The 26,309-nt window shown below is 48.6% G+C and overlaps 1 protein-coding gene across 1 annotated transcript in view; it reads left to right on the plus strand.

Annotated features, from left to right (window-relative positions):
- Window positions 1-26,309, plus strand: part of COL26A1 (collagen type XXVI alpha 1 chain) — a 160,949-nt gene that overhangs the window by 36,132 nt on the left and 98,508 nt on the right. The window contains 1 exon segment of the mRNA XM_021086264.1: window positions 6,985-7,107. Coding sequence (XP_020941923.1) covers window positions 6,985-7,107 — 123 coding nt within the window.

Here is a 26,309-nt window from a genome sequence, read left to right on the forward strand (position 1 = left end):
TCAGAACACTGGGACCAGGGTCTGGGTGCCAGCAGGACTTGCCAGCTGTGGGGCCTGATCAGCCGTGGAGAGTGAGGGACGGAGAATGTGCAGTCTGGGCTGCTTTGCCCCTGGGGATTCTGGGTCAGGGAGCTGGGGACTTAGTGGCGCTGGTCCCCGAGATGGAGCGAGAAGGAGTTGCCTAGTGACGGGCTCAGTTGTGGACAGATTGAAATGGTGTGCCCTGCGGTGTCCCAAGGGCTATGATGGTGTGTGTCCATGCACATGGGGCACAGGTGCTGGGGTTCAGGAGGAAGCATCAAGGTGATGCCGCATTGGAGTGGCGCAGAGCACTGGACAAGGACATGGGGACAGACTGTGCGTCCTCACGGAGAGGGAGGGCACTGTCAAAGCCTTTAGGCTTGTTCAGGCTCAGGTCCTGGGGTGGAGGGGAAGGCGAGATGAGGTCTCAAAGCCAAGCTCAGATAGAACAGGGGCTGGGGGCAGTGCTAGAAGAGGGGGGTCCCTGGGTTAAGGAGAGGCGGGCTGCTGCTGTGGCATCTCCCCGAGTGGAAGCAGTGTTGGGGATGGGTTGGTTAGTTGTGCTCGGAGGTGGCCATGGGCTGGGGGTGTCCTGAAGACCCCTCCTTTTCATCGTGACATGATGTTCCAAAGCCACTTAGCACTTGTTTTCCCAAAGGATTCTAAATTAGGGATTTCATGACGCAACCAAGCCATGGAGCCAAACACTTAGTGTGGCGAAAGCTGCTGTGGGAGCAGCCCCCAGGCCTGGTGGAGCAGGGCCAAGTCAGTGGACTTCTCCCTGCAAGAAAATGTTCCTGGAGGGGAGCAGATCTGCCCCCAGGGGCTGGAATGAGTTTCCCATCCTGGATCCGAGTGCTCAACTGGGGAGGGCGGGGGTGGGGAGGTGATGAGGATGTTGCTGAGATGAGGTCCCCAAATGATGCCAGGCCCCTCTCATCCTGATGAAGACTGTTGATGGCACCCTCACTTCCTAGGCAGTTTGAAGACCAGCTCTGCCACCCCCAAATTCTGTGCCTCCTGGGCCAGGCCTCCCAGGAGGGTCACAGAAGGGGACACATTTCTCCTGCCAAGCTGGTCTCTGGGTGAAGTTATTCTGTAGCCCTCACAGCCTTGTTCACCCACCTCTGTCACCCCATGGGCAAGGGTGGGGTGATGGTGAGGGTGGGTGGTGGTACGACACCACCCACCCAACAGAAGACATGATGCTCAGGATACAGAGACCCTAAGAGGGACCCCACATGGGAGCAGAGTGCCTGACAACAAGAGTCCCCAAAGCCATGGGTGCCTGGGGGTGAACAGGGTTTGGAATTCCATCTGAAAAGGCCCAGAGCCCATTTTCCTTCTCTCTGCCTTCCTTCTTTGTAGTTTGTGGCCAAGTTTTGATTTGGGGAAGCCATTTACAGCCCATGAAAAGATCAAATGTCTGGAGATGATGAATTGAGGCATTTGATAATGTTTTCCAGTTCATAGTTCATTTCCCTGTAATAGAAAGCTCTGACCCAGAGGAAGCTGGACTCCATCTGTTCCAGACCATCAGGAGTGGACTATGGTCCTTCAGCTGGACAGTGGACCATCCTGAAGGGAGTCACGCTGAATGCCCGAGATGGTGCTGATGCTCCTGGGTAGACATGGAGGAAGGGTCCAGACCCAGGGTCCCTGGCAGAGGACGTGGTTCATATTGTAGAGATGGGACCCTGCTGTCCCCTGGGCAGGAAGGCTGGCTTCCCTTTCAGCCCAGCCTCACATTTGAGGCATGAGCAGCGAGGTTTCATCTCCCACTACTTCTTTTCCCATCTGCAAAGTAGGAAGGACAATCCTTACACTATTATGAACCTTGTGGGGTTTCAGTAGCCAGATAATTGATAATGACACTTTAGGGTCAGCAGTGCCATGTGCTTCACATACCACTAACCTGGATCTGCTCATTGAGTCCTCGCAATAACCTTGAGAGGCAGCATTTTTTGTCTGACCGAGACTCAGAAAGGGGATATCACTTTGCTCAAGTCACACAGGAGGCAGGTGCAGAATCAGCTGTCCTGGTGCCTTTGGGGAGAGGGATTGACTTTTGACTGCTTTTTCACGTTCTTCCACAGTATTTTTGACTGTGCCAACATTGGTAATATATATTTTCCTAGAAAATTGTCTGCTTGTAAAGATTTTGAAAATTTTTGATGTAAGATCAGATAGAATATTTATTTATAATTTCCAATCTCAGAGATAATTTTTCTTGTTCTTAATGTCTACTTATGCCTTTGTTTCGCCTCATTAAGAATTGTCTAAATTTTGTCTATTTGATTTTTTAAACCTGTGTTTGCTTTTGTTGATTCACTTTTTCAAGTAAATGAATTTCTGCTTCCATCTTTGTTAATTCCTTTCTTCCCCTTTTTGGTATGGTGGGCTTTTTTTTTTTTTTTTTTTTTTTTGGTCTTTCTGCCTTTCTAGGGCCGCCCCTGTGGCATATGGAGGTTCCCAGGCTAGGGGCCCAGTCAGAGCTGTAGCCACCAACCTAAGCCAGGGCCACAGCAACTTGGGATCCGAGCCACATCTGTGACCTACACCACAGCTCACGGCAACACTGGATCCTTAACCCAATAAACAAGGCCAGAGATCAAACCTGCGTCCTCATGGATGGCAGTCAGGTTCGATAACCACTGAGCCACGAGGGGAACTCCTAATTACTGTGTTTTCTGTTGTTACTTTTTTGTTTTTCTAGGGTTTTGTTGGGTTAATTAAATTTTCTTTGTTTTACTTTTTTCTTTCATGAGTTGTCAGTTTTATGTCCTCTTCCTATACTTCTTAGTATTTATCTTAAAATTGAAAAATATTTAATTGCATATTTTTCTACTACATCTAAAGTTGCACAGTTTCTATCTTCTTCCTTAAACAAGATGAAAATCTCAGCAAATTTTAGTTTCCTCTGTTCTCTCTTTGCCATCGTCCATATTGAGATCACCCTAAATTTTAGATCTAGGCTGTTATTAAATGTTATTATTGTGTCTTTGCTCATAACTGCTTCTCATATTTAATATATTTTCCTACGTCCTCCTGTGTCCTTTATTTTGTTTGGCTGGAATACATCCTCTAATACTTCTTTCAGAAAAGGTGACTTGTAAACTTTCTGATTTCTTATGCATCTGAAATGGTCTTTATTTTGCCTTCAACTTTGAAGAAAAGTTTGTCTGGGTATAGAATTCTGGGCTCTAAATATTTCCCCTTGGAACTTTGAGGAAGTTGTGTCACTATATTCTTTTTTAAAAAATCATTAAAAATTATTTTTATTTTATTTAAAAAATTATTATTATTATTATTTTCTTTTTAGGGCTGCACTTGTGGCATATGGAAGTTCCCAAGCTAGGAGTCGAATCTGAGCTGCAGCTACCAGCCTACACCATAGCCACAGCAACTCAGGAATTGAGCTATATCCTCGAGCTATGACCTACGACCTACGCTGAAGCTTGTGGCAATGCCAGATCCTTAACCCATTGAGCAAGACCAAGGATCGAACTTGCATCCTCATGGATACTCATCTCGGGTTCATAACCCACTGAGACACAATGGGAACTTCATTAATTTTTTTTAATTAATTTCTGTGTGTGTGTGTCTTTTTGCCTTTTCTAGGGCCGCTCCCGCAGCATATGGAGGTTCCCAGGCTAGGGGTTGAATCTGAGCTGTAGCCACTGGCCTATGCCAGAGCTACAGCAACGCGGGATCCGAGATGCATCTATGACCTACACCACAGCTCATGGCAACGCCAGATCCTTAACCCACTGAGCAAGGCCAGGGATTGAACCCGCAACCTCATGGTTCCTAGTCGGATTCGTTAACCACTGCACCACGACGGGAACTCCTCCATTAATTTTTTTTTTTCTTGACGTGTGATTTATTCTCTGTTGAGTTGGTGCCTTTCAGGGTGTTGGCCATTTTTCTCAAATAATTTGAAAATCTTGGCATTTGGGGTTTTCCCTTAGCTTGTCTCTGTTTCTCTGCATCCTGCTGCTTTGCCTCTTGGGAGGTTGGTGGTAAAGGCAAAAGGTAGAGAGTGAGCTAGAATTTGGTCATTTGACCTTGAGAGGGTTCCAGTTCCTCCTGGAGGTCATCAGCTTTGGAGGTAACCATTCTGACCACACCTGCCACAAAACAGGTAAGTTCAGTGCCTGGCACTGGCAGGGGAAGGGATCTTGGTCCTACCTGCCTGGCCCCTTCTGCTCTGGTCCACTGACAGTTAGCTCTGGGGCCCTCCTGCATCCTCCTACATCTGCTGCTCCTATGTTGCACCCACCTTAGGTCCCAGTCCTCCTCCCTGTGTGTTTTGGGCTCTGCTTCCTCCTTCAATTTAGTCCCATGTGCTTTTTAGTCTCCCAAGGATTCCTCAAAATATTTGGCCCACTGTTTTTTGTTTTCCGGTGCCATTAGGGACTTATCTTTATTTTTCGTCTTTTAGGGCCGCACCTGTGGCACATGGAGGTTCCCAGGCTAGAGGTCAAATCGGAGCTATAGCTGCCAGCCTACGCCAGAGCCACAGCAATGCCAGATCTGAGCTGCATCTTTGACCTACACCACAGCCATAGTAGCGCTGGATGCTTAACCCACTGCGCGAGGCCAGGGATCGAACCTGTGGCCTCATGGACACTGGTCAGGTTTGTTTCTGCTAAGCTACAACAGGAACTCCAGGGACTTATTTTTATTTACTTGTATTTTCTGCTTTATTGAGTGATGATTGACAAATTTAAAAAAATGTTTAAGTTGTACAACTTGATTTTTTTTTTTTTTTTTTTTTTTTTTTTGTCTTTTTGCCATTTCTTGAGCCGCTCCCGCGGCATATGGCTGTTCCCAGGCTAGGGGTCGAATCAGAGCTGTAGCCACCGGCCTACGCCAGAGCCACAGCAACGCGGGATCCGAGATGGATCTGCAACCTACACCACAGCTTACAGCAACGCTGGATCCTTAACCCACTGATCGAGGCCAGGGATAGAACCCGCCACCTCATGGTTCCTAGTCGGATTCGCTAACCACTGAGCCACGACGGGAACTCCCAACTTGATTTTTTTATAAGGTTTACATGATCATTTAATTACATATGTATTGTGAAATATTACACATCTATCACCTCACATAGTTACCTTTGTTATGTGTGTGGCAAGAACACTTAAGAGCTATTCTAGCATATTTCAAGTATACAATATGCACTTTAGATACCAAGAACTTATTCATGTTATAACTAGAAGTTCATATCCTTTGACCAACATCCCCCATCTCGCCACCCCCCCCACCCCTGAAAACCACTATTCTACTCTCTGGTTCTCTGAGTTTGACATTTTTAGATTCCACATACAAGTGAGATTGTACAGATTTGTCTTTCTGTGTCTGAATTATTCACTCAGCATGATGTCCTTTAGGTTCATCCATGTTGCCACAAGTGGTAGCATTTCCTCCTTTTTTATGGTTGAATAATATTCCATTATGCATACTACATTTTCTTTATCCATTCATCTGTCGATGCACACGGAGGTTGTCTCCACCTTGGCTATGGTGAATAATGCTGCAGTGAACACGAAGGTGCAGATATTTCTTTGAGATAGTGATTTTGTTTCCTTTGGATGTATACCCAGATGTGAGACTCCTGGATCATATGGCATTTCTATTTTTAGGTTTTTGAGGAACCTACCATAATGGCTGCACCAATTTGCATTCCTACCGACACTGTACAGATTCCCTTTTCTCCACACCTTCAACAACCCTCGTTATCCTGAGTCTCTTTGGTAATAGCTATCCTAGCAAGTGTGAGGTGATATCTTATTTTGATTTGCATTTCCCTGACGATTGGTCATGCTGAGCATCTTTTCATGTACCTGTATGGCCATCTGTATGTGTATATTCTTTAGGAAAATGTCTACTCGGATTCTTTGGCCATTTTTTTAATTGGATTATTTGTTTGTTTGCTATTGACTTTTATGAGTTGCTTATATATTTTGGATATTAATCCTTATCAGATAAATAGTTTGCAAAAAAATCCCAAAGCTCCCACAAAGGCATTTTTGTCTGAGGATGGCTGCCTAATTATTATTGGGGGTGTGTATGGTATTGAGCAAGGACCTCCTCTCCCATGATCTTGCTGATGTCACAGTGAAGGCTTCTTTTTAGATTTTAAATTTCTAGGATGTGGAGGTGGGAGGGAGAGGGGTCTGCCATCTTGATCCAATCACCATATTTTTTTGCCCATGTCCCCTCCTCCCCGCTGCGGCCCCAGCTCAAGCCTTCTCAGCTCTTACACGGGGCACTAGAAGGGCTTTTCTAAAATGAGACCCATCTGGGGGTTCCCCTGCTCAGAGTCCTTCAGTGGCTCCCCCACTGACGTCATGGTAAGACCCACATCTAGCCTGGCAGTTTCCACGCCTCTTCTTTTCTCCTTGCTCCTCCCCTTCCTCTAGTTTTCAGGCCACCAGTAATTGCACAGGTCTTTGCCCTGGCTCGCTTTGCTCTCTCCTCTGCCCAGATGGTCCCCACTCGTTGCCCCCACACATTGGGTCTTGGGACTCATTAATCTTTCAGATCTCGGCTTGGTTGCCTCTCTTAGGACCTGGTTTGGGGGCCCTGCTGGGTTCCCACTGCTCCCGGTGCTCGTCCTGAGCGTGTTCCTATGACCTCGTGTTCTGGTGTGTTCCATTTTTCTCCCGGACTGTCTTTCCCACCAGAGTGGGATTTCCTAGCAGGGGGACAGCACATGTCACTTGATTTCCCACGGAATGTTTGATGACTGAAATGAGGCGGGAGCTTGATGGCTGAGGGGTGTGGGTACTCGTTGACTTCCACTGGGACAGAGGGGCTCAGCGCCCCCCTTCCCCAAGAGGACCAGCCCCTCAGGCTTGTGGAGGGGTTCCTCCTCAGCCCCAACAACTCTTTGATCCACAGTCGGCGCCTCGGAAACAGGCAGGACTGACATGGCTGTTGCTCTCCCTACAGGCACTGGTGCCATCACACGGTGACACGGACGGTGTCCTGCCAGGTGCAGAACGGCTCGGAGACAGTGGTCCAACGCGTGTACCAGAGCTGCCGGTGGCCGGGGCCCTGCGCCAACCTCGTGAGGTAAAGGCCAGGGGGCTGGCCAGCTCCGCCTTGCCTTTCTGTTCCCTTGGATAAGTCCAACCCTTGCAGCAGCTGCTGGGGGAGGGAGGATGACGCTCAGAAACAGAGTCGGGCACATATTTATGGAGCATCTTTTGTGTACGGTGTTGGGGGGTATGCGAATGTGAAGATGAAAGGGACGTACTCCCCGCGCTGAAAGACCCTCACGATTCAGTGGGTATCTGAGGAGCAGAAGAGCACCGTAGACAAACGAGAGGAGGGGACTGAAGGGGCAAGCCAGGCCCCCTCACACATGGCCCACAAGCCCCGCCCACTCGAGGCCTGACCCCTCGCAGGCCGCACCCACCTCAAGTCCTGCCTCTTAAGCCACACCCACCACAAGACCTGCCCACCAAGTCCTGCCCCGCCCATAAAGCCACACCCACCTCAAGCCCTTCCCTTTTCACAGCCTTGCTCCTCTCGCCAGTATCTCCCCATAGCTCTCGGGTCCTGGGTTTCTACTTCAAAGACCCTTGTTCACCTCTGCCTGGGACCACCCTCCTCAAACTCCAGATCCCTTTCCCTTCTGTGTCAGGAGAGTACTTTCTGCCCCCTAACAGGCATTTTGCATGGGGTCTGTGTTAGGCAGGATTTTCCCAAGAAGCATAACGGAGAGAGAGAGCGAGAGTGAGAGAGTGCTCGGGCGCGCGCGAGAGGGATGGATATGTGTAGGAGATGGAGAGATTTTTAAGAAATTGGTTCATGTGGGGGCTGGCACATCCAAAAGCTGCAGGGTAGGCTAATGGGCTGGAGACCTGGCGAAGACTTAATATTGCAGCTGGAGTCAAAAGGCAGTCAGCTTGTAGAGTTTCCTCTTTCTCAGGGCAAGTCAATCTTCTCCTGATTGGATGAGGCCTACCGTATCATGGAGGGTAATCTGCTTTACTCAGAGTTTACTGCTTTAATGTTAATTCAGCTAAAGAAGTACTTTCACAGCAACATCCATTCACATTTGACCAAATATCTGGGTACTGTGGCTCAACCAAGTTGACACATAAAATTAACCATCACGGGATCGTCATGAGCTAGGTATGTTTTCATCACCAAAAGTGGAGCGTGAGCCCATGAGTCAGGGCCTGTCCCACACAGTGCTGCCCTCTATAGGGCGCAGCATGGAGCTACATCAGAATCAGCCTGCTGTGTCAGTAGGACCCACAGATGTAGCAGAGCTTGTCCTGGGCCAGAATTATTATTGTTTGGTATTATTATGAAGATAATGACATACACTCACTGCAAAAAAAAAAGTCCAAACAGTCGGTAATAATTGAATAAGGTAAAACATGAGCTTTCTCTCCTCTTCCAGTGCCACCTCCAAAATCCCATTTTTAATATTAACAGTATGTCATTCCACTTTTCTCCACTTGTACATATATATGTAAATATATCTTCTTCAACAAAGATTAAATGATAGTCTACAACTTTTGCTTTTCCCCCAGAAAAATATTTTGTTTTTTGGTCTTTTTTTTTTTTTTTTTTTTTTTTTTTGCTATTTCTTGGTCTTGGGCCGCTCCTGTGGCATATGGAGATTCCCGGGCTAGGGGTCCAATCGGAGCTGTAGCCACCGGCCTACACCAGAGCCACAGCAACGCGGGATCCGAGCCGCGTCTGCAACCTACACCACAGCTCACGGCAACACCGGATCGTTAACCCACTGAGCAAGGGCAGGGACCGAACCCGCAACCTCATGGTTCCTAGTCGGATTCGTTAACCACTGCGCCACGACGGGAACTCCAGAAAAATATTTTGTAATATATCCCCATAGAGCCACCTCATTTTTAACAGCTGTGTAGTAGTCCATTGTAGAAAGGAATCGTCATTTATTTTCCATGTCCTCAATTGATGGTTACTTAAGTGGCTTCCTAGTTTTAGCTATTCCAGACCATGCTTCAGTCAGCATCATTATATATATTTTAGCACGTTTTCAATTGTTTTTTTCAAGCTTTTATTTTGGAACAATTTTAGACTTATGTTAAGTGTTGCAAAAGATAGTGAACAGAGTTTCTATGTAGCTTTTCATTTAACCCAGCTTCCCTGTCTTAGTCTGACTGGGCTGCTATATCAAACACCATAGAGTGGGTGGCTTAAACAACAAACATTTGTTTCTCACAGTTCGGTGGCCAAGAAGTCCAAGATCAAGGTCCTGGCAGATTCATTGTCTGGGGAGAACCCTCTTCCTGGTTCACAGACAGCTCTCTTCTCAATGTATCTTCACGTGGCGGAGAAGATACGGGAGCTCCCTGGGATCTCTTCTATAAGGACACTAATCACATTCATGAAGGGCTCCTGCTGCTTGTGACCTAATCACCTCCCCAAGGCCCCATCTCCAAATACCGTCATATTGGGGATGAGGTTTCATCATATGAATTTAACATTGAGTCTCTAGCATTCCCTTAAGATTAATATCTTCTATAACAATGTACAGTTATCCCAGCAAGGAAATTAAGAATGAGACAATGCTATAAACTAGGACCTTATTCTAATTTTACCAACTCTTGCACTAAAGTAATTTTTCTATTTTTCCCTTGTTGCATTTAAGATGTCATGTCTCCTTGGTCTCCCCCAATCTAGGGCCATTTCTTGGTCTTACTTTGTCTTTCACGAACTCAGTCCTTGTGAAGGTCCTGGCCAGTGATTATGCATTTTTGGCGAGGAGAGTGTAAAGGACATGTCCTGCCCCGCTCAGGGCATCGTCTTAAGAGGTACATCAAATCAGTATGTCTCAGGATGCAATGCTAACTTTGACCACTTGGTTAAGGTGGTGTCTGCCGGGTTTCTCCACTGTCGTGGAAATATTTCTCCCTTTGTCACTTATAAGTATCTTGTGGGGAGATATTTTGAGTCTATACAAATACCCTGTTTCGCATCCTACTTCCTCCCAGGAATTTTAGCATCCATTGATGATGCTTGCTTGCCGTAATTATTATTATGGTGTTTGCCAAATAGTGATTTTCTATTTTTTTTTTTTTTTTTTGTCTTTTGTCTTTGTTGTTGTTGTTGTTGTTGTTGTTGTTGCTATTTCTTGGGCCGCTCCCGCAGCATATGGAGGTTCCCAGGCTAGGGGTCGAATCGGAGCTGTAGCCACCGGCCTACGCCAGAGCCACAGCAACGTGGGATCCGAGCCGCGTCTGCAACCTACAACACAGCTCACGGCAACGCCGGATCGTTAACCCACTGAGCAAGGGCAGGGACCGAACCCGCAACCTCATGGTTCCTAGTCGGACTCGTTAACCACTGCGCCATGACGGGAACTCCGATTTTCTATTTTTATCATTTTTTTTAGTAATAGAGGTTCTTTTTTGTTTGTTTGTTTGTTTTTGTTTTTTCTAGGGCCGCACCTGTGGCATATGGAGGTTTCTAGGCGAGAAGTCTAATTGGAGCTGTAGCTGCCAAGCCTATGCCAGAGCCACAGCAACACGGGATCCGAGCCACCACAGCTCATGGCAACGCCAGATCCTTAACCCACTGAGCAAGGCCAGGGATTGAACCCGCAACCTCATGGTTCCTAGTCAGATTTGTTAACCGCTGAGCCACGATGGGAACTCCTAGTAGAGGTTCTTAAGTTGGGATCCACATGCTACACAAGTGTTTTTATGTACTGATTCTGCAGGAGGAATGGCTAAATAAATGGGTATGTCCATTAAAAATGGATGCACAGGACTGTTTTCAAGCACTGTGCTAGAGGGATGCCTAATGCATCCCCAAAGAAGAAAAAATGCTGCCCCACCCCTTCCTTTTCATCAGAGGAAACAGAAGACCGCCCCACTCCAGACCTGTCCCTTCCTCCCTCATGCCCCAAGAGCCAAATTCCAAGACCTTGTCATCATCAGGGAACCTGAGATGACCAGGTCCTGATCCTGGGAACATCTTCTGAGAAGAGCCTATAAATGACCCTGATAGCTTGCACTTTGCCTCCCAGCTCACTGTGGGGAGTGATTGCCCCGCCCTTCAAACAGGGAAACTGCCGGCTGTTCCCAGAACTCAGGCCACTGAGAAGCGAGGCTACGCCTGCCTCACAATTCTGAGTCCTGCCGGTCTTGCTTTTTGCAAGCCAGGACCCACACTTGGAAATGGCTCTTTTCAAGACATGGGCTATGGCTTCAGCAAACTCATATTGTCCTTGGAGTTGAGGCATAAACACCAAGAGTAATGTATTTCTTTTTTTTTTTTCCCAAGTCGGACTTTAACCACAGTCCCATGTTTGGGGGCACCCCACAGTCAGCTCCTAAGGTGGAAGCAAAAAAGTGTACGTACATGCACATGTGCACACGCACACACGTGTACACACAAGCCATTATGTTGTATTTGGTTTAGAGAATGAACTGTCAGGGTTCCCGTTACTGAAAAACCTTGGAAGGAAGGGAACTGTGGTCTGGTTTTCTTAATATCAGAATTACAGCTTGGGGTTTTTCTATTTTCTATTTAATAGAACCCAGCACCTTTAAGAAAGCCAAACAATCTAAGTACTGAATCGCTGACCTTGCCCGAAAAAAGTTTCAAATGGTCGTTGATTTTCACAACTGCCCTTTGCTTTATGACTTGAGCAGTTGTGGGGACAACGTTCAGAAGCTTGGGGGTCTAGTCTTGGGAGGAGGGGCGTGTTTCCAGGCCTCTCAGGGAGGCCTCTCCCTCCCCTTGGCATCAGGAGCGGAGCAGAGAATATTCGATCAGTGATCAGTGCAGTGTGTTTGTCCCCAAGCCTTCCCTCCGTCTTTCAAACTGTGTCAGCAGGAACTTTGTTAAGCAAAACTTAACTCCCATTCTTTCGAGGAATTCTGTATTTCTGATGTGAATGTCATTGCTACTTCTGCTATTATTATTTGTTAAGGAGGGGTCAATCCACTTTTCCTCCTCACCAGTAACTCCCATCTGAATTAGAACTGGGGTGCACCCCCTCTGTGGTGTCGCGCTGCTGGTTGGGCAGGAAGGGTGGCAGGTTGCTCCCCAGGGCCCCTGGGGGTATCGCACACATCCTGCTTTCAGGTCCCAATTCTGCTGGTTTCGCGTATAAGAGGCATTGCTTGTGTAGCAGCCACCTCACTGGTGTCTCCACTTCCCTGCTGTCTTCCTCCCATTCCTTCTGGCAGATCATGGCATGGCCCTGCTCCAGACCTTCTAGAAGCTTCCATCTCACTTAAAAGTCCACACCTCTCTGTGGCCACCCAAGGTCTCATGTGAGGTGGACCCCGTTCTCTTCCCGACCCCATTGCCTTTTGGGGGTTGACTTGCTCCCTGGGCTCTGGTCACATGGACCTTGCTGGCCTGGAGGCTTCGCCCCTCTTTGGAGCTTCCCATTTGCTGGTCCTTTTGCCTGGACTGCTTTTATCCTGGAGCAGCGGGAACAGCTGCATCTCCTTACATCATTCAGTTCTCTGCTCCGGTGTCTCTCTTCCCTTCCTCCTGCACCTCCACCCCAACGGCCATGCATCCCTCTGCAGCCCTTTATCCTGCTTAATCTTATTCTTAACGTTGTTCATTCTGTGGTCAGCCTTCTCACTGTCTGCCTGGCCCACTAGCCTGGGGGCTGGAGGAGGGTGGCCTCACTCCTTCTCTGCCCCCAGTGCCTGGCATTCAGGGGCTAAAAAACATTACCAAACTGATGCTTCGGTGCAGGAGGATGACATGAAATCTAAGTGATCAGAACAGCAAGTGTGTGATGGTGAGCTCCGTACACGGAGCTTTATGGAGCAAAGTCCTTGTCTTTTAACTGGTTCACAAGCAGAGTTCCTGTTGTGGCTCAGCAGGTTAAGAACACATGTAGTCTCCATGAGGATGTGGGTTCAATCCCTGCCCACGCTCAGTGGGTTAAGGATCTGGTATTGCCCCAAGCTGTGGCATAGGTTGTAGAAGTGGCTCGGATCTGGTCTTGCTGTGGCTGTGGCTTAGGCTGGCAGCTGAAGCTCTGATTTGACCCCTAGCCCAGAAACTTCCATATGCTGTAGGTACGGCTGTACAAAGAAAAAAGAAAAAAAAAACAACAAAACAAAACTGGTCCACAGGTTTTTGATGAGGAGATTGAGGCTCAGAGAGGCAAGGCAACTTGCCCAAGGTCACAGAGTCACACAGACTGTGCTGGATTTGATTTTGGCCCATCAAACAGGCCCCATTGGAATGCTCCTGAGATTTCAACGCCCAGCTCCCTTTTCCTCCCAAATAAACATTTGTTGACCTCTTTCTGTATACAGGCTCTGAGGCACACAGGAGAATGTGGGTAAGGATGCAGACCAGCCCCTGGCTTGGGGAGGTGACAGTGGGGGAAAGCAGGAGGGACATTCATCCAAGCACCAGTGATAGGTGTAGTTGCATCTGTCACTGGTGCTGTGTGGAGACCGGGATGGTGTGGGGGCCCAGACCCAAGGGGAGGGCTTTCCTGAATTGGGGTATTCTGTGAGGGGCATTTACCGAGGTTAAAAGAAAGCTCAACATTGTATAGCCCTGCTTCAATGTGATTATTGTGTTTCTTTGCATAATTTTTTAAGCATAATTTTACAGTTCTCTTAAGAGTCTGCATGCTGCTTTTTTTAAGTCCGTGTGCTGGGCTGATTACCCTGAGCAGAGCCTTGGGTTGGGAGGTGCCTGGGAGCCCTTTTGGAGACAGGAACTGTGTCTCATGTGCCCATTTCCCTGTGTCTCGCCATATGTTAGGCTGAAAGCGATGGACGACATTGCCTAAAAAGGCTTCAATAACGGGAGCCTCTTAACCTCAAAAAGATCTGGTAGAGGTGCTTTCAGGTTGGGCCGATGATGTGCTCAAGATCTCAGCCTCCTTTGACTCCCCTCTGCCAGCCCTGTGTATCTGCCACGTGGTTCCTCAAGATCACAGAAGGGCAGCAGCAGCTCCGATCATCACATCTCATACAACAGTGTCCCCCCAAATGAGGAAAGGGGATATGGGACCATTTTCTATCAGAGATGACTGTCTTTTCCAGAGCTTTCAGCTGATTCCCCTGAAGTCCCACTGACGTGTGTTTGTCCTCTCAGCCAGGGTTTCCCCACCTCTAAAATGGGAGTGATTGGATGCTTCTTAGGAGATTGTTGGAGGATAGTTTGAAGTTCAGCGGGGAGAGTGCTGCACAGAACCTGGCTTGTAAGAAGCGCTCTGGGAGTGTGAGCCAAGACCTGGCCATGGCTGGGCTAAGAAGTACATCCCCAAGGCAGCTTCTGGCTGGTTGTTCAGGCCTGGGTGTGCTCTGAGCTTGCATTTCTCACTCTGAGGTTCGGGTGGCAATGCCCAGCGGATCCCCCGTAGCCACCTTGTGCCTGTTCTGTTGTTTATAATCCTGGCAACTCAGCTGTGTCTTGCCTCATTTCAATCCCTTGTTCCCTTCATTTTAGGAAACATTTTGGATACTTTTATTTGTGTTCAGATAAAACTTGTGCACAGAAAACAAGACGGCACGCGATCGTGGTAGATTGCCTTTCCCATTCTCCATTTCATCCTCCATCTGACCATCCCTCCGTCTCTAGGGCATGGACAGAGCCTAGATTTCTGATCCTTTTTCTTTTTTTAAATTGAGACACAACGCTGTATGAGCTTGAGGTCACAGTGTGATACATTTATATATTTGTATATTGTAATCTCATTACTGCCGTAGAGTGAGCTAGCACATCACATTATTATCTAGATTTCTGATCATGAGGACGCAAGAAAGATAAAGAAGAAGGGTGACTCATGCTCATGAGAGCTGGTGTAAATTTGTTAAGATCCTCGGAAGTGTTTTGGGTGGGGCTGATAGAGTTTAGCTCGTGCACAAAGTCCACCAAATGCGTCATCTGAGATGACAACGTGATCGTGTTCCCAGCACCAGGTGAGCAATGGCCTCCTCATTCTCTCTCCTTAGAGATGCGCTGAGCTTGGCCTAGAAATAGGTAACATGATTTGGGGTGCTTGGAAAACCCCCGTCCCCAGATAGCCCCCCCCAGGGGGCCTGGAATATCTTGTTTGTTCACGTATTCATAATTCACTCATTCATTCACTCACTCATTCACCACATTTCGTTGGAGTCTGGTTGCATCAGGCCCTGGCCAAATGAAGGCATGTGGCTGGCTGTTGTCTTCGAGAAGATTGCTCTCCAAGAGCAAGTAAAGGATGCTTTCTGAATGGTGGCTGGGGTTCAAGATAGGCCAGGCACCTCATCCTGAGAGGCACGCTCAGGGAGCTTCCTAGGACAAGGTGACATCTGAGCTGAGGCAGGACCTTGCAGCAGGAAACAGCCGATGGGCACGACGGGAGGGCTCTGGGGTCCAGACCCCTGTGACCCCTGCATGGGGCTGAGTGATGACAGATGGTGGGGGCAGATGAAGCAGTAGGGACCCCTGGGCCTGTGCACTCAGCTGAGGAATTGGGGCTTAGCTGGCTCTTCCCTTGGATTCTATAGCATCCAGTCCAGGAGCCTTCAGTTAAATAGAATTACCTCCCCACCCCCCTGTTGAGACAGCTGGCTGAGGGACTTCTTTCTCCTCTGATGGGAGCACCTTGGGCAGTGAAGACCCAGGGCGGAAAGGCAGGTGAGCTGGGTGAGAACCTCTCCACCATCACATTTGTGCCTGGGGTGCATCCCTCTGCTTCAGGGCTCTGGGTTTTCTCAGAGGGGCAGGATGGCCACTTGCACCGCCTGAGGAGCGTTGGGAGATAAAGCAGGACCTGGCCAGGAGGGGTGCCTGCCTGCACCCGAGCCCCGCTGGCCGCAGAGCAGGGTGCTTTTCCACCCAAGCAAAGGGAGGCCATCCTGGCCCTCCTCCAGCTGTGCCCATCCTCACGGGGCAAGGAGTCTGTGAGGCCAGGGGGATGTGTCCATCTGGAGCCCATGTCCGTCTTCTAGACCGTTCTCTTGGTACCTGGCTAAACAGCCCCGAGTGGCTTCCAGGCCTGCAGAAGAGGGTGAGCATGGCCATTTGTGGGAGCGAGGCGCATGGATGGAGCTGAGATGTGCGGGCTGGGTCCACGCACGGTGTGTGGGTTGGAGCTGAGGGTAGCCAGAGAAGGGGTGGGGATCGGGGTCTCATTTGCTGCCTTTGTAAAAATGCTGAGCCATGGGAAGTTATGGGGGGATTCGACGCTGGGGCCACGGCAGGTCTCGGCCAGTATCTGGCTGGTGTTAACGCCCTCGGTACGTTGGCTACGACTGCTGGAGAAGAGGCATAACCATCAAGTGGGTGAACAGTGACCCGTGAGAGCACCCAGGGCTAGGCTGCTGCCCAGTGCTTGTGGTGCCTGCACCCGTGTCCTCCTGCTGCCCACTGCACCCTGTGTGACATCCTGGCCCAGGCCACGCATTTCTTCAGAGTTTGATCTGGGGATCAGTGTGGCCATAATCCTTGGTGGGGCCTCTCTATGAAGTCAGCACATGATCTCATTACACCCTGATGACATTTTTATGACAAAATGGTGCAGGTGGGGGAAGGGAGGGTGGGGTTGTAAAAACATGAGTGTAACAGAATCTGGGCACACTGAAACCTATTTGGAGCACACTAGGGGACTGGCATGTGTCCCCAGTCCCTCCCTGAGTCCCCACCCTCTCCCCCAGGAGCCCCATATAGGCCTCTTTCTTTGTGTTGGTTCATTCACTCAGGCATCTCAACAAATATTTATTGAGGCCTACTTTGTGCCCGGGGGGGAATATGATGGCGAAGAAGACCAAATCATCTCTCTGATGGAGTTTATCGTCACCTAAATATGGAAATGAGAAAAAAATCCCCTCCTAACGAGTTCGGGAAATTAAAGTAGGGTACTGTGACCGAGTATGAGTCAGGGGCTACTTTAGAGGATGTGGGAGAGAGACTTTGACGAGATGGTGTTGATGCCGAGTAATGCATGATGAGAAAAGCCTCCTCATGAAGACGGGGTAGAGATAGTTGATGCAAAGGCTCTGAGGCAGCAAGGTCCTGGGTGAGATAACTGAGAGAAAGGTCAGTGTCCAGAAGCAGAGCAGGTGAGGACGGGTGGAGAGGCAGAGACTGATCCTGGCAAGCCTCAGTTTGGACCTTACCGTAAGAGTCTTAGGAAGGAGTTCCCGTTGTGGCTCAGTGGTTAAGCGAATCTGACTAGGAATGATGAGGTTGCGGGTTCGATCTCTGGCCTCGCTCAGTGGGTTAAGGATCCGGCGTTGCCGTGAGCTGTGGTGTAGGTTGCAGGCGTGGCTCGGATTCCAGCTTGCTGTGGCTCTGGTGTAGGCTGGCAGCTACAGCTTCGATGAGATCCCTAGCCTGGGAACCTCCTTATGCCGTGGGTGCAGCCCTAGAAAAGATAAAAAAAAAAAAAAAAAAAAAAAAGAGTCTTAGGAAGCTTTTGAAGGTTTTAAGTACTGATGAAAATGACTTGATTTAGTTCTCACAAAAAATTGGAAGTTCTCACAGTGGTGCAGTGGGCTAAGAATCTGACTGCAGTGGCTCAGGTTGCTGGGGAGGTGTGGGTTCAATCCCTCACCCAGCATAGTGGGTTAAAGGATTCGATGCTGCCGCACCTGCGGCTCGAATTCAGTCCCTGGCCTGGGAACTTACATATGCTACAGGTGCAGCTGTAAATTTTTTTTAAAAAAATCAAACTTTTGTTTTGGGATCATTGCAAATTTATATATAGTTGTAAGAAATAATTTAATTGCGTTAAAATACACATGACATAAAATTTGCCATTTTAACCATTTTAAGCCTACAGTTCAGTGGTATTAAGCATACTCACGTTGTGCGGCCATCACCATCCATCTCCATAATTCTTTTCATCTTGTAAAACTGAAACTCTATACCCATTAAACAGTAACTCCCCATTTCCCCCTTTTCCCTGCCCCTAGAAACCACCATTACCACTAATCTGTTCTCCATTTCTATAATTTCTTCACTTCAAGAATGGAATCAGGAGTTCCTGTTATGACTCAGTGGGTTAAGCACCTGATGTTGTCTCTGTGCGGACACAGGTTGGATCCCTGGCCTCATCCAGTGGGTTACGTATCTGCTGTTGCTGCAAGCTTCAGTGCAGGTCGCGGAGGTGGCTCGGATCCTGCATTGCTGTGGCTGTAGCTATGGCCGGTGGCTGTAGCTCTGATTCAACCTCTAGCCTGGGAACCTCCATATGCTGCAGGTGCAGCTGTTTAAAAAAAAAAAAAAAGAATGAAATCCTATGGTATGTAACTTTCCAGGAATGGATCTTTTTACTCAAAATTCTCCGGAGAGTCATCCAGGCTGTTGGGTATGTCAGGAGTTCCTTCCCTTTTCATAGCTGAGCAGTGGATGTGGATGGACCACCGCTAGGTTGATCATTGTCAGTTGAAAGACATTTAAAAACAACTGGGTTGCTTCCAGTTTGGGGCTATAATGAACGAAGCTACTGTAAACATTCATGTACGTTCAAGTTTTTGTGCCAACATTGGTTTTTATTTCTCTGGGTAAATGCGCAGGGGTGCAGGGGTTGGGTCATGTTGTCCTTGCACGTTTCTTTCTTTCTTTCTTTTTTTTTTTTGCTTTTTTTGCTTTTTAGGGCCACACCTGCGGCATATGGAGGTTCCCAGGTTAGGGATCCAATCAGAGCTACAGCTGCCAGCCTCCACCACAGCCACAGCCACGCAGGATCCGAGCCATGTCTGCGACCGACACCGCAGCTCACAGCAATGCCAGATCCTTAACTCACGAGGTGAGGTCAGGGATTGAAGCTACAACCTCATGGTTCCTAGTCCAGTTCATTAACCACTGAACCACGAAGGGAACTCTCCTCTTTGAAATTTTTCATAGAGACCCTCATGTCATCTGTAAATAAAGACAGTCTTGTTTCCTCCTTGCCAACCTGTATGTCTTGTGTTGCCTTGTCGTGCCCTTTCACTGGCTTTGAACTTCCAGAACTGGTAATTAAGAGTGGAGAGAGGGCTTTCTTCTCAATTGCAGGCGGAAAGCATTTCACCATCAACTTTAATCTGACATGTCAAGTTTTTGTACATTTCTTTATCAAAGTAAATCAGTGGAAACCCCATTACAATATTTTTATCAATGGAAATCCCATTACAATATTTTTGAGAGTTTTTATCACGGACCCTAAATTTTGTCAAAAAATTTTTTTTACATTAATATTTTCATGTGATTGCTTTAGCCTGTGAATGTGGTGATTACATTGGCTTTGGAATATTGAACCAACCTTGCATCCCTGGAATAAACGCCACTTGGCCATGGTATATACTTTTAAATATAATCCTGAATTCTGTTGGCTAATATTTTGGGTTTTTGTGTCTGTATTCATGATGGATATTGGCCTGTAGTTTTCTGGTTTTGTACTGTCTTTGTCTGAAGTTGGTACCAAACTCTTACAAAATAAGTTAAGAAGAGCTCCCTCCTCTTTTATTTTCTGGAAGAGATTATGTAGAATTGGTATTAATTCTTCTTAAACATTTGGTAGAATTCTCCAGTGAAACCATCTGGCTTTGGAAATTTCTTTAGGGGGAACTTTTAAGCTACAAATTCAATTTCCTTAATAGTTATAGGGCTATTCAAATGATCTATTTCATATTGAGTGAGTTGGGGTAATTTGTGTTTTTCAATGAATTGGCCCCTTTCCTCTAACTTGTTAAATTTATGTGTATCCTGAGCTTCCCTATGTCATTCCTGATATTGATAATTTGTGTCTTCTCTCCTTTTTTCTTTGTCAGTCTTGCTAGAGATTTGTCATTTCTTTGACCTTTTCAAAGAAACACTTCTTGGTTTCATTGATTTTTCTCTATGGTTTTTCTCTTTTCAATTTCATTGATTCCTGCTCTTATGTTTATTGTGTTCTTCCTTATGCTTGCTTTGGGTTTATTTTCTTTACTTTTTGGAGGTTCCTGAGATGGACTGGTTTAGGTTTTGAAAAGATCCCTGGCTGCTGAGAGGGAAATGGACGTAGGCGGATAGGGAAGTGGAGAAGGACCCTGAGCCATGTTGACTTTCGTGAGTCTCAGATGCCATTGGTAGGAGGAAGGGCATTTATCTTATCATCACCAAGGATGTTGCCAGTTAAACTACAGCACACCATCAACTGTTAGCTGAATCCCAATGTCAGAGATGTTACAGTGTAACAACATATGCATGTTAGAATTGGGGAAACGTGGTCTGATTGAGAATCATAAGCCTTTTGTTGGTATTTAAAGCTATGGGACTGGAGGTGAGCTTGGGGGTGCATAGATGGAAAAGGGGTGCTGATCCCAGAGCAGTCTGGGTACCCCAGCCTCCAAGGCAGGGCTTAGGTCAGGCGGAGGATCAGGAAAGCCTGGCATCCTGGGGGGAGAGTTTGGGAGGGAGGAAGAGTGTAGGCTCCCAGTGCTTCGGGGCGGCCGATGGGATGAGGGCTGGGGTGAGACCATGGGATTTGGCAACATGGTGTCACTGGGGACCCCAGCAAATGCAATTTGGGGGAGTGGTGAGGATGGAGGCTGAGATGATGTGGGTGGAGGAGAAAAATGAGAGGTGAGGAAGTGAAGACTGGGAGAAGAGAAAACTTTCTTCTGAAGGAAGCAAGACATGGGCCTTGGAAGCTGCGGGGACATGAGGTCAAGGGAGGTGTTTTGAGACAGAGGAGCATGTTTGTACACTGCCAGCAGTGATCCGGGGGAGTGGGGCAGCGGCAGAGAACAGCTGTAGAAAGGAAGCCGCTGAGAAGCTAAGAAGCCGGGGCTGGGGATGGGGTTGTGTGGTGGGTTGGGTGGGGGCTGGGAGGTGTGGACCGGGGAGGGAGGGGGAGGGCCTTGTCAGAGCCGCGCTAGGAGAGAAGGCCGGGGTGGGGAACCCTTCCCCCTCGCCGGGCCAGCCATGTGACACCCAGATGGTCTGATTTCGGGGCTGTCTCCATCCATCGTGAACACCTCAAGGACAGGACCACAGTGTCCTCATTCCCTGATTCCCAGGGCCCGGCACGTGAGCATGCTCAACAGTGTTCATCCTCTCGTTCAATGAAAAAAAAATTATAATACAGCTGGGTCCCTGGGGGATTTTCCCATTCTGTGAATTTCTCATATTGGGTTCTTGGTGTGTGTGTATGTGTGTGTAGGTGATGGTGAGGGTGGCACCCAAAACTAATGTTCACAGGCCCAGAGCACGCGGCCGGCGCCCAGCGGGTCCAGGCGAGTGTGGAGAGAGTCAGCAGGGTCCTGCCCCCCACCCCCAGGTGTGGCCTCGGGACTTGCAGCCCTGACTCGGTTTCTCAGTTCATGTGTTTGGACCATTTAGTTGTGTATTGGGCCTGAGCGAGCACTTAAGTGCCAGGCACTCCAGTGCAAAAAGATCATGGCCCCCTCCTTTGAGCTGGAGGGGTGGGGACATGTCAATCAAAGCCTCGCGGCTATGAGGACGTGTCCTTGCTCTAAGACCTGGTCTGGGGTTTCCCTGGGGCACACTTGAACTGAGATCTGGAGGATGAGGGGGTTTCATTCGGGGACGAGGTGCAGGTCCGGGTGAGGGAACAGCTTGTGAGGACCAGGCAGGGGGCCATGGAGGGGGCCGCTGTCCCCTCCTGGCTGGCTTCTCCTTCTGGCTTGTAGTGTGCCAGGGAGGGTGGGGGGCCCCTGTGAGGGCCCCTCGGAACCAGCAGAGAGAACTAGGGCTACTCTTCAGTGCCTTAATTTCTCTTTCTGGGAAATGGGGATAAACGTCCATGTCTTGCTCTGGGGTGGAAACCACAGCCCCAGCTGTGCCTCCTTCAGTGAAGCGATGCCCAGCTGCCCTCCTGCTCTCCTGAGCCCCTGGGCAGCGGCTGGAGGGAGTGGGCCTGCCTCAGGGCTCGGAGGATTTGGAAGGAGGAGCCCCAGGGACTCGGGGGTTAAGTTTCCCTCGGCCTGCCCTCGGCTCTCTCCCTGGCCCCTCCGAGCTCTTTGATGGCATTTGAGCCAACCTTTTCCAGATGTGCTGAGCCGAGCTGGGGGCTTTGCCGGAACTTCATCTGCCTCCTTCATTCCCCTCTGCCAGACGGCCCCCTGCCAGCCAGCCCCTCCCCTCTGGTTGGGTTGCCTGCCGCCCGCAAGGCCACATGAAGTCTTGGGCTTTCTTTCCTGCCGCCTCTTCTTAGTTGGCCTCTGTGGGTCGAGAAGCTCAGGATGTTTCCACTTTCCCTCCTCGCCGCCTCCCCACAGCAGTAGACTGTGGTCCGGCTTGAGTGGGAGGAGATCCCCAGGCGCAGACACTGTCCCTTCTCTCTGGCACTTGGGAACAACTAGCTTGGACTGTGGGGAGGCCAAAGCCTGGAGGGCCCTGCCTCCCACCCACAACTGTGTTGGGATCGCCCTCCCCTCCCCCTCCCTGCCGGCCCGCTGCTATTAATCAAGAGATTAATAATCTACTGCCTCCCTTTCTGAAACCCCCGCTCCCGTTTCCTGTTGAGTCTCCAGCCTGTCTCGGTACCTCCCAGTCTGGTCCTCCTCCTGGTGGTCCCTCGTGAGGAAGTGGGGCTGGGGCAGAGGCAGAGGCCTGCGAGCTGCGGTGCCCAGTGAGGGAGGGCATGCCCACCTTCCCCAGATGAGGTCTCTGAGCTGGCAGTCGTCCCCAGTGGGCACTGCCTGGACAGTGGCCCTGTCCTGGCACCCAATGAGGGACCCTATGACGCTCTGGGGATATCACCTTTGGAGGCCAGAGAGCCATGGCCTCAGCTTACACACATCCAGTCACAGGCAGCTCACCCCTCCTAGGAGCTCTGTCATTATTTTCCAGCTCACGTGACCTTGTACATCCAGGACCACCTTTGGGGACACACAGGCCTCATTTGCATCCTCTCTAGGACAGTCACTGAGTGGCTGGAGGACTGCAGCCAGGCCCCTTGGAAGACCTCCTGACGTCTGTGCTCACTGGGAGGGTCCTGGGGGGCTGCAGAGGGCGAGGCCCCTTCTGACTTCTGGGAGGGGTCAGAAGGCAGCTTCTGTGAATTGTTGAGGAGAGAGAACATGGGGCTCCATCGGGAGGCCTGGCTCAGTCAAACTTCTGCCACTTTATAACCTGGCGTCTGACCCCACGCTTCTCTTTGGCCTCGGATTCCCCTCTGTCAAGGTCGCCTGTCATCCCTGCCTGGCCCCTCTTTCTCAGTCAGCAGCCTCCTGACTCATTTTTCCATCTTCCATCTCTCCTGTCTCCTCTGGTCTCCATGGCAACACAGGTGGGGTCTTTCCTGAAAACAGATCTGGTCACAACATTCCTCTGGGCCTCCGAGCCTGGGTGGCTTCCTGTGGCCGGGAAGGGTGCTCTCCCAGTGGGTTCAGGAGCCTCTCCGTGGAGGGGTGGAAAAGCCACATCAAGTCTTCTGTTTATTTTTTAATCTACAAAATAAGAGAGAAATTAAGCTCTACTGATTTTTTAATATATGCAAAGATGGTAATAATATGTACATATGTATACATTAATATGATCTATTGCAGGCTTAGCAATGTTGTATTGATCAGGTGCATCCCTGGGTGCCTGGAAAGCATGGCCAGCCCAGTGGCCACAGACCCAGTCCAGACTCCTTGCCTCACTCCAGGCTTTCACAGCCGCCCTGTCCTTGCCCCATGACCCTGTCAAAGCACTGCCTCCAGATGCACCAGGCTTCACCCACATCTCCTGGCTCTCCTGGGGCTGGCTGTTTCCTCACCTTGTTAGCCCAGCAGACCTCCCTCAAGTGTCCCCTCATGTGGGGAGCCTTTTCTGGCCCCTCCTACTGGATGGAAGTGGCCTGGCCCTGCTCCCCATCCCTGAATCCATCAGTTTCCATGGATGTCACCCTGAGCTCCAGGAAGCCACTGTGTCTTGGTTAGCAGAGCTGTTTTCTCAGCCTGGGACTCCATCCGGGGCAATTATTCATCAATTGTTTTATTCATTCCGCTGGTCTTTACTGAGCACATAGGATGTGCTGCACCCTGAGCTGGGCCGGGGGTTAGTGGAGGGACAGATGACAGACAAGTGATCGCACGGATGGATGTGTGCTTATAAGAGTGATAAGTGTTTGGAAGAGAAGTCGGGGTCCTATGTCAGTGTACTCAGCTTGTGGTAGGAAGGGTGGACCTGAGGTGGGCTGGTCAAGGAGGGCCTCTCAGAGAGGCGGCACTTTCCCCGAGCCCTGGGGGCTATGTTGGAGTTAGTGGGCGTCTTGAACAGAGAGAACAGCAGATGCCAAGCCCTGATGTAGGATGGAGCCTCTGCTGGTTCAGAAACTTAAAAATTAATTGCTGCTGGAGTTCTGAGTGGGGTGGAAGGGGGCCAGCAAGGGGGCAGCCAGGTGGACAGTGGCCAGATCTTAGAAGTCTATGTGGCCATACTAAGGATTTGGTTTTTGTCCTAAGACTGAAGAGAAGCTAGGAAGGGTTATGGAGATTTGTGCTTTGAAAACACCACTGGAGCGGCTTCCATGTGGGGGCTGGAATACTGGGGATGGGATGAAAGCTGGGGTATCAGTTGGGACCATTGCTGCTGTCTGGGTGGGTGGTGATGGAGGCTGGACCAGGGCGGGGCAGGGAAATCAATGGGCAGGTAGGAGCTACTTGGGGGAGGTAGATTTACCTGGACTCATTGATGGGAGGGAAAGGAGACAGGTAGGGTCAAGGTTCCCATGAATATTTGTTGAGTGAATAGCAACCCCCTGGAGAACATATGTTCTTGAATTTGTCAAGTGACAGTAAGGGAAGTCCCAGGATCTGCCCTCCAGAGGGAGCGAAAACAGAGAGGTCAGAAGTCTCTAGAATTGGTCTGTCTTGGGGAAAAAAAAACAAACCCCAAACCAAAACACAAGTTCTCATTGTGGCGCAGTGGGTTAAGGACCCGACATTGTCCTATAAGGATGGAAGTTCAATCCCTAGCCTTGCTCAGTGGATTAAAGATCCGGCGTTGCAGTGAGCTGTGGTGTAGGTTGCAGATGTGCTGGGATCTGGTGTTGCTGTGGCTGCAGCTCTGATTTGACCCCTAGTCCATATGTTGCAGGTGCAGCCATAAAGAGAAAACAAATAAACGAAAAACAGAGCTAGTGAGGTGGAAGACACCAACTGGGAGACTCTAAATTGTATCTGGAGAATTTTTGAGTAGCAAGGGATCTGTATGTCATTGCATCTCAGCTCAGACTTTACAGGGGGCTCAGAGGGGTAGGATGTGCTCAGCAGCTCAGAGATGAACGGAGACATATCCAGATCAAGTGTTGGTGAGGATGTTTAAAAGTCTGTGATATTTTGATATGTCAGCCTGAGCAGAGTAATACAAATACCTAGGAGTAAATTTAACAAAAGATGGCACACTGCTTAAAAAATTAAAGAAGAGTTAAATAAATGGAAAGTTATGCCATACTTATAGACAAGATGACTCAAATGATTAAGATGTCAGCTCTCTACTAATTGATGTGTAGATTCCATATAATCTTATCAAAATTATAGTGGGCTCTTTTTTTTGCAGAAATTGATAAGCCAAATAAAAAAAAATCTATGGGAATGCAAAGGACCTAGGTGTTGAAGATAATCTTGAAGGTTAACAAAATTGGAGGACTTAATCATGTTTCAAGACATACTATAAAGCTACATTAATTAAGACAGGATGGGTTTGGTGCAAGGATAGACAAGTCAGTGGAACAGAAAAGAGGCTCAAGAAATAGGTCCACATTTAAACAATCATTTGATTTTTAATAAGGCCCTAAAATAACTTCTTTCTAGTGAGAAAATTTAGGTTAAAAAGAAGGTCTTTTCAATAAATGGTGCCATAGCAAGTGAATAACCAAATGGAAAACAATGAACTTTGACTCCTACCCAAAATATAGTAAAATTAAAAAAATGATAAATTAGACTTGATCAAACTTTACAGCTGAGTGTTAAAAATACACCTTTAAGACAGGTGAGGGGAATGGATTGGGGGTTTGCGATCAGCATATGCACACTGAGGTTTATGGAACAGTCGGTCATTGCAGACCTGCTGTATAGCACAGGGAACTCTATCCAATATTCTGTGATCATCTATATGGGAAAAGAGTCTGAAAAAGAATGGATGTGTGTATACATAAAAGTGAATCACTTTGTTGTACAGCAGAAATTATCATAAATTATAAATCAACTATACTTAAATAAAACTTAAAAAAGGGTGCACCTTTAAGAAAATGAAAAGGCAAGCCAAGATGGGGAAGAAAATATTCACAATACATATATCTAACAAATCTCTCTTATATATCCTACAAATCAGTAAGAAAAACCCAAAACCCCACTTAAAAGTGGGCAAAAGACTTAATG

This window comes from Sus scrofa, chromosome 3, assembly GCF_000003025.6.
Source record: "Sus scrofa isolate TJ Tabasco breed Duroc chromosome 3, Sscrofa11.1, whole genome shotgun sequence".
NCBI lineage: Eukaryota > Metazoa > Chordata > Mammalia > Artiodactyla > Suidae > Sus > Sus scrofa.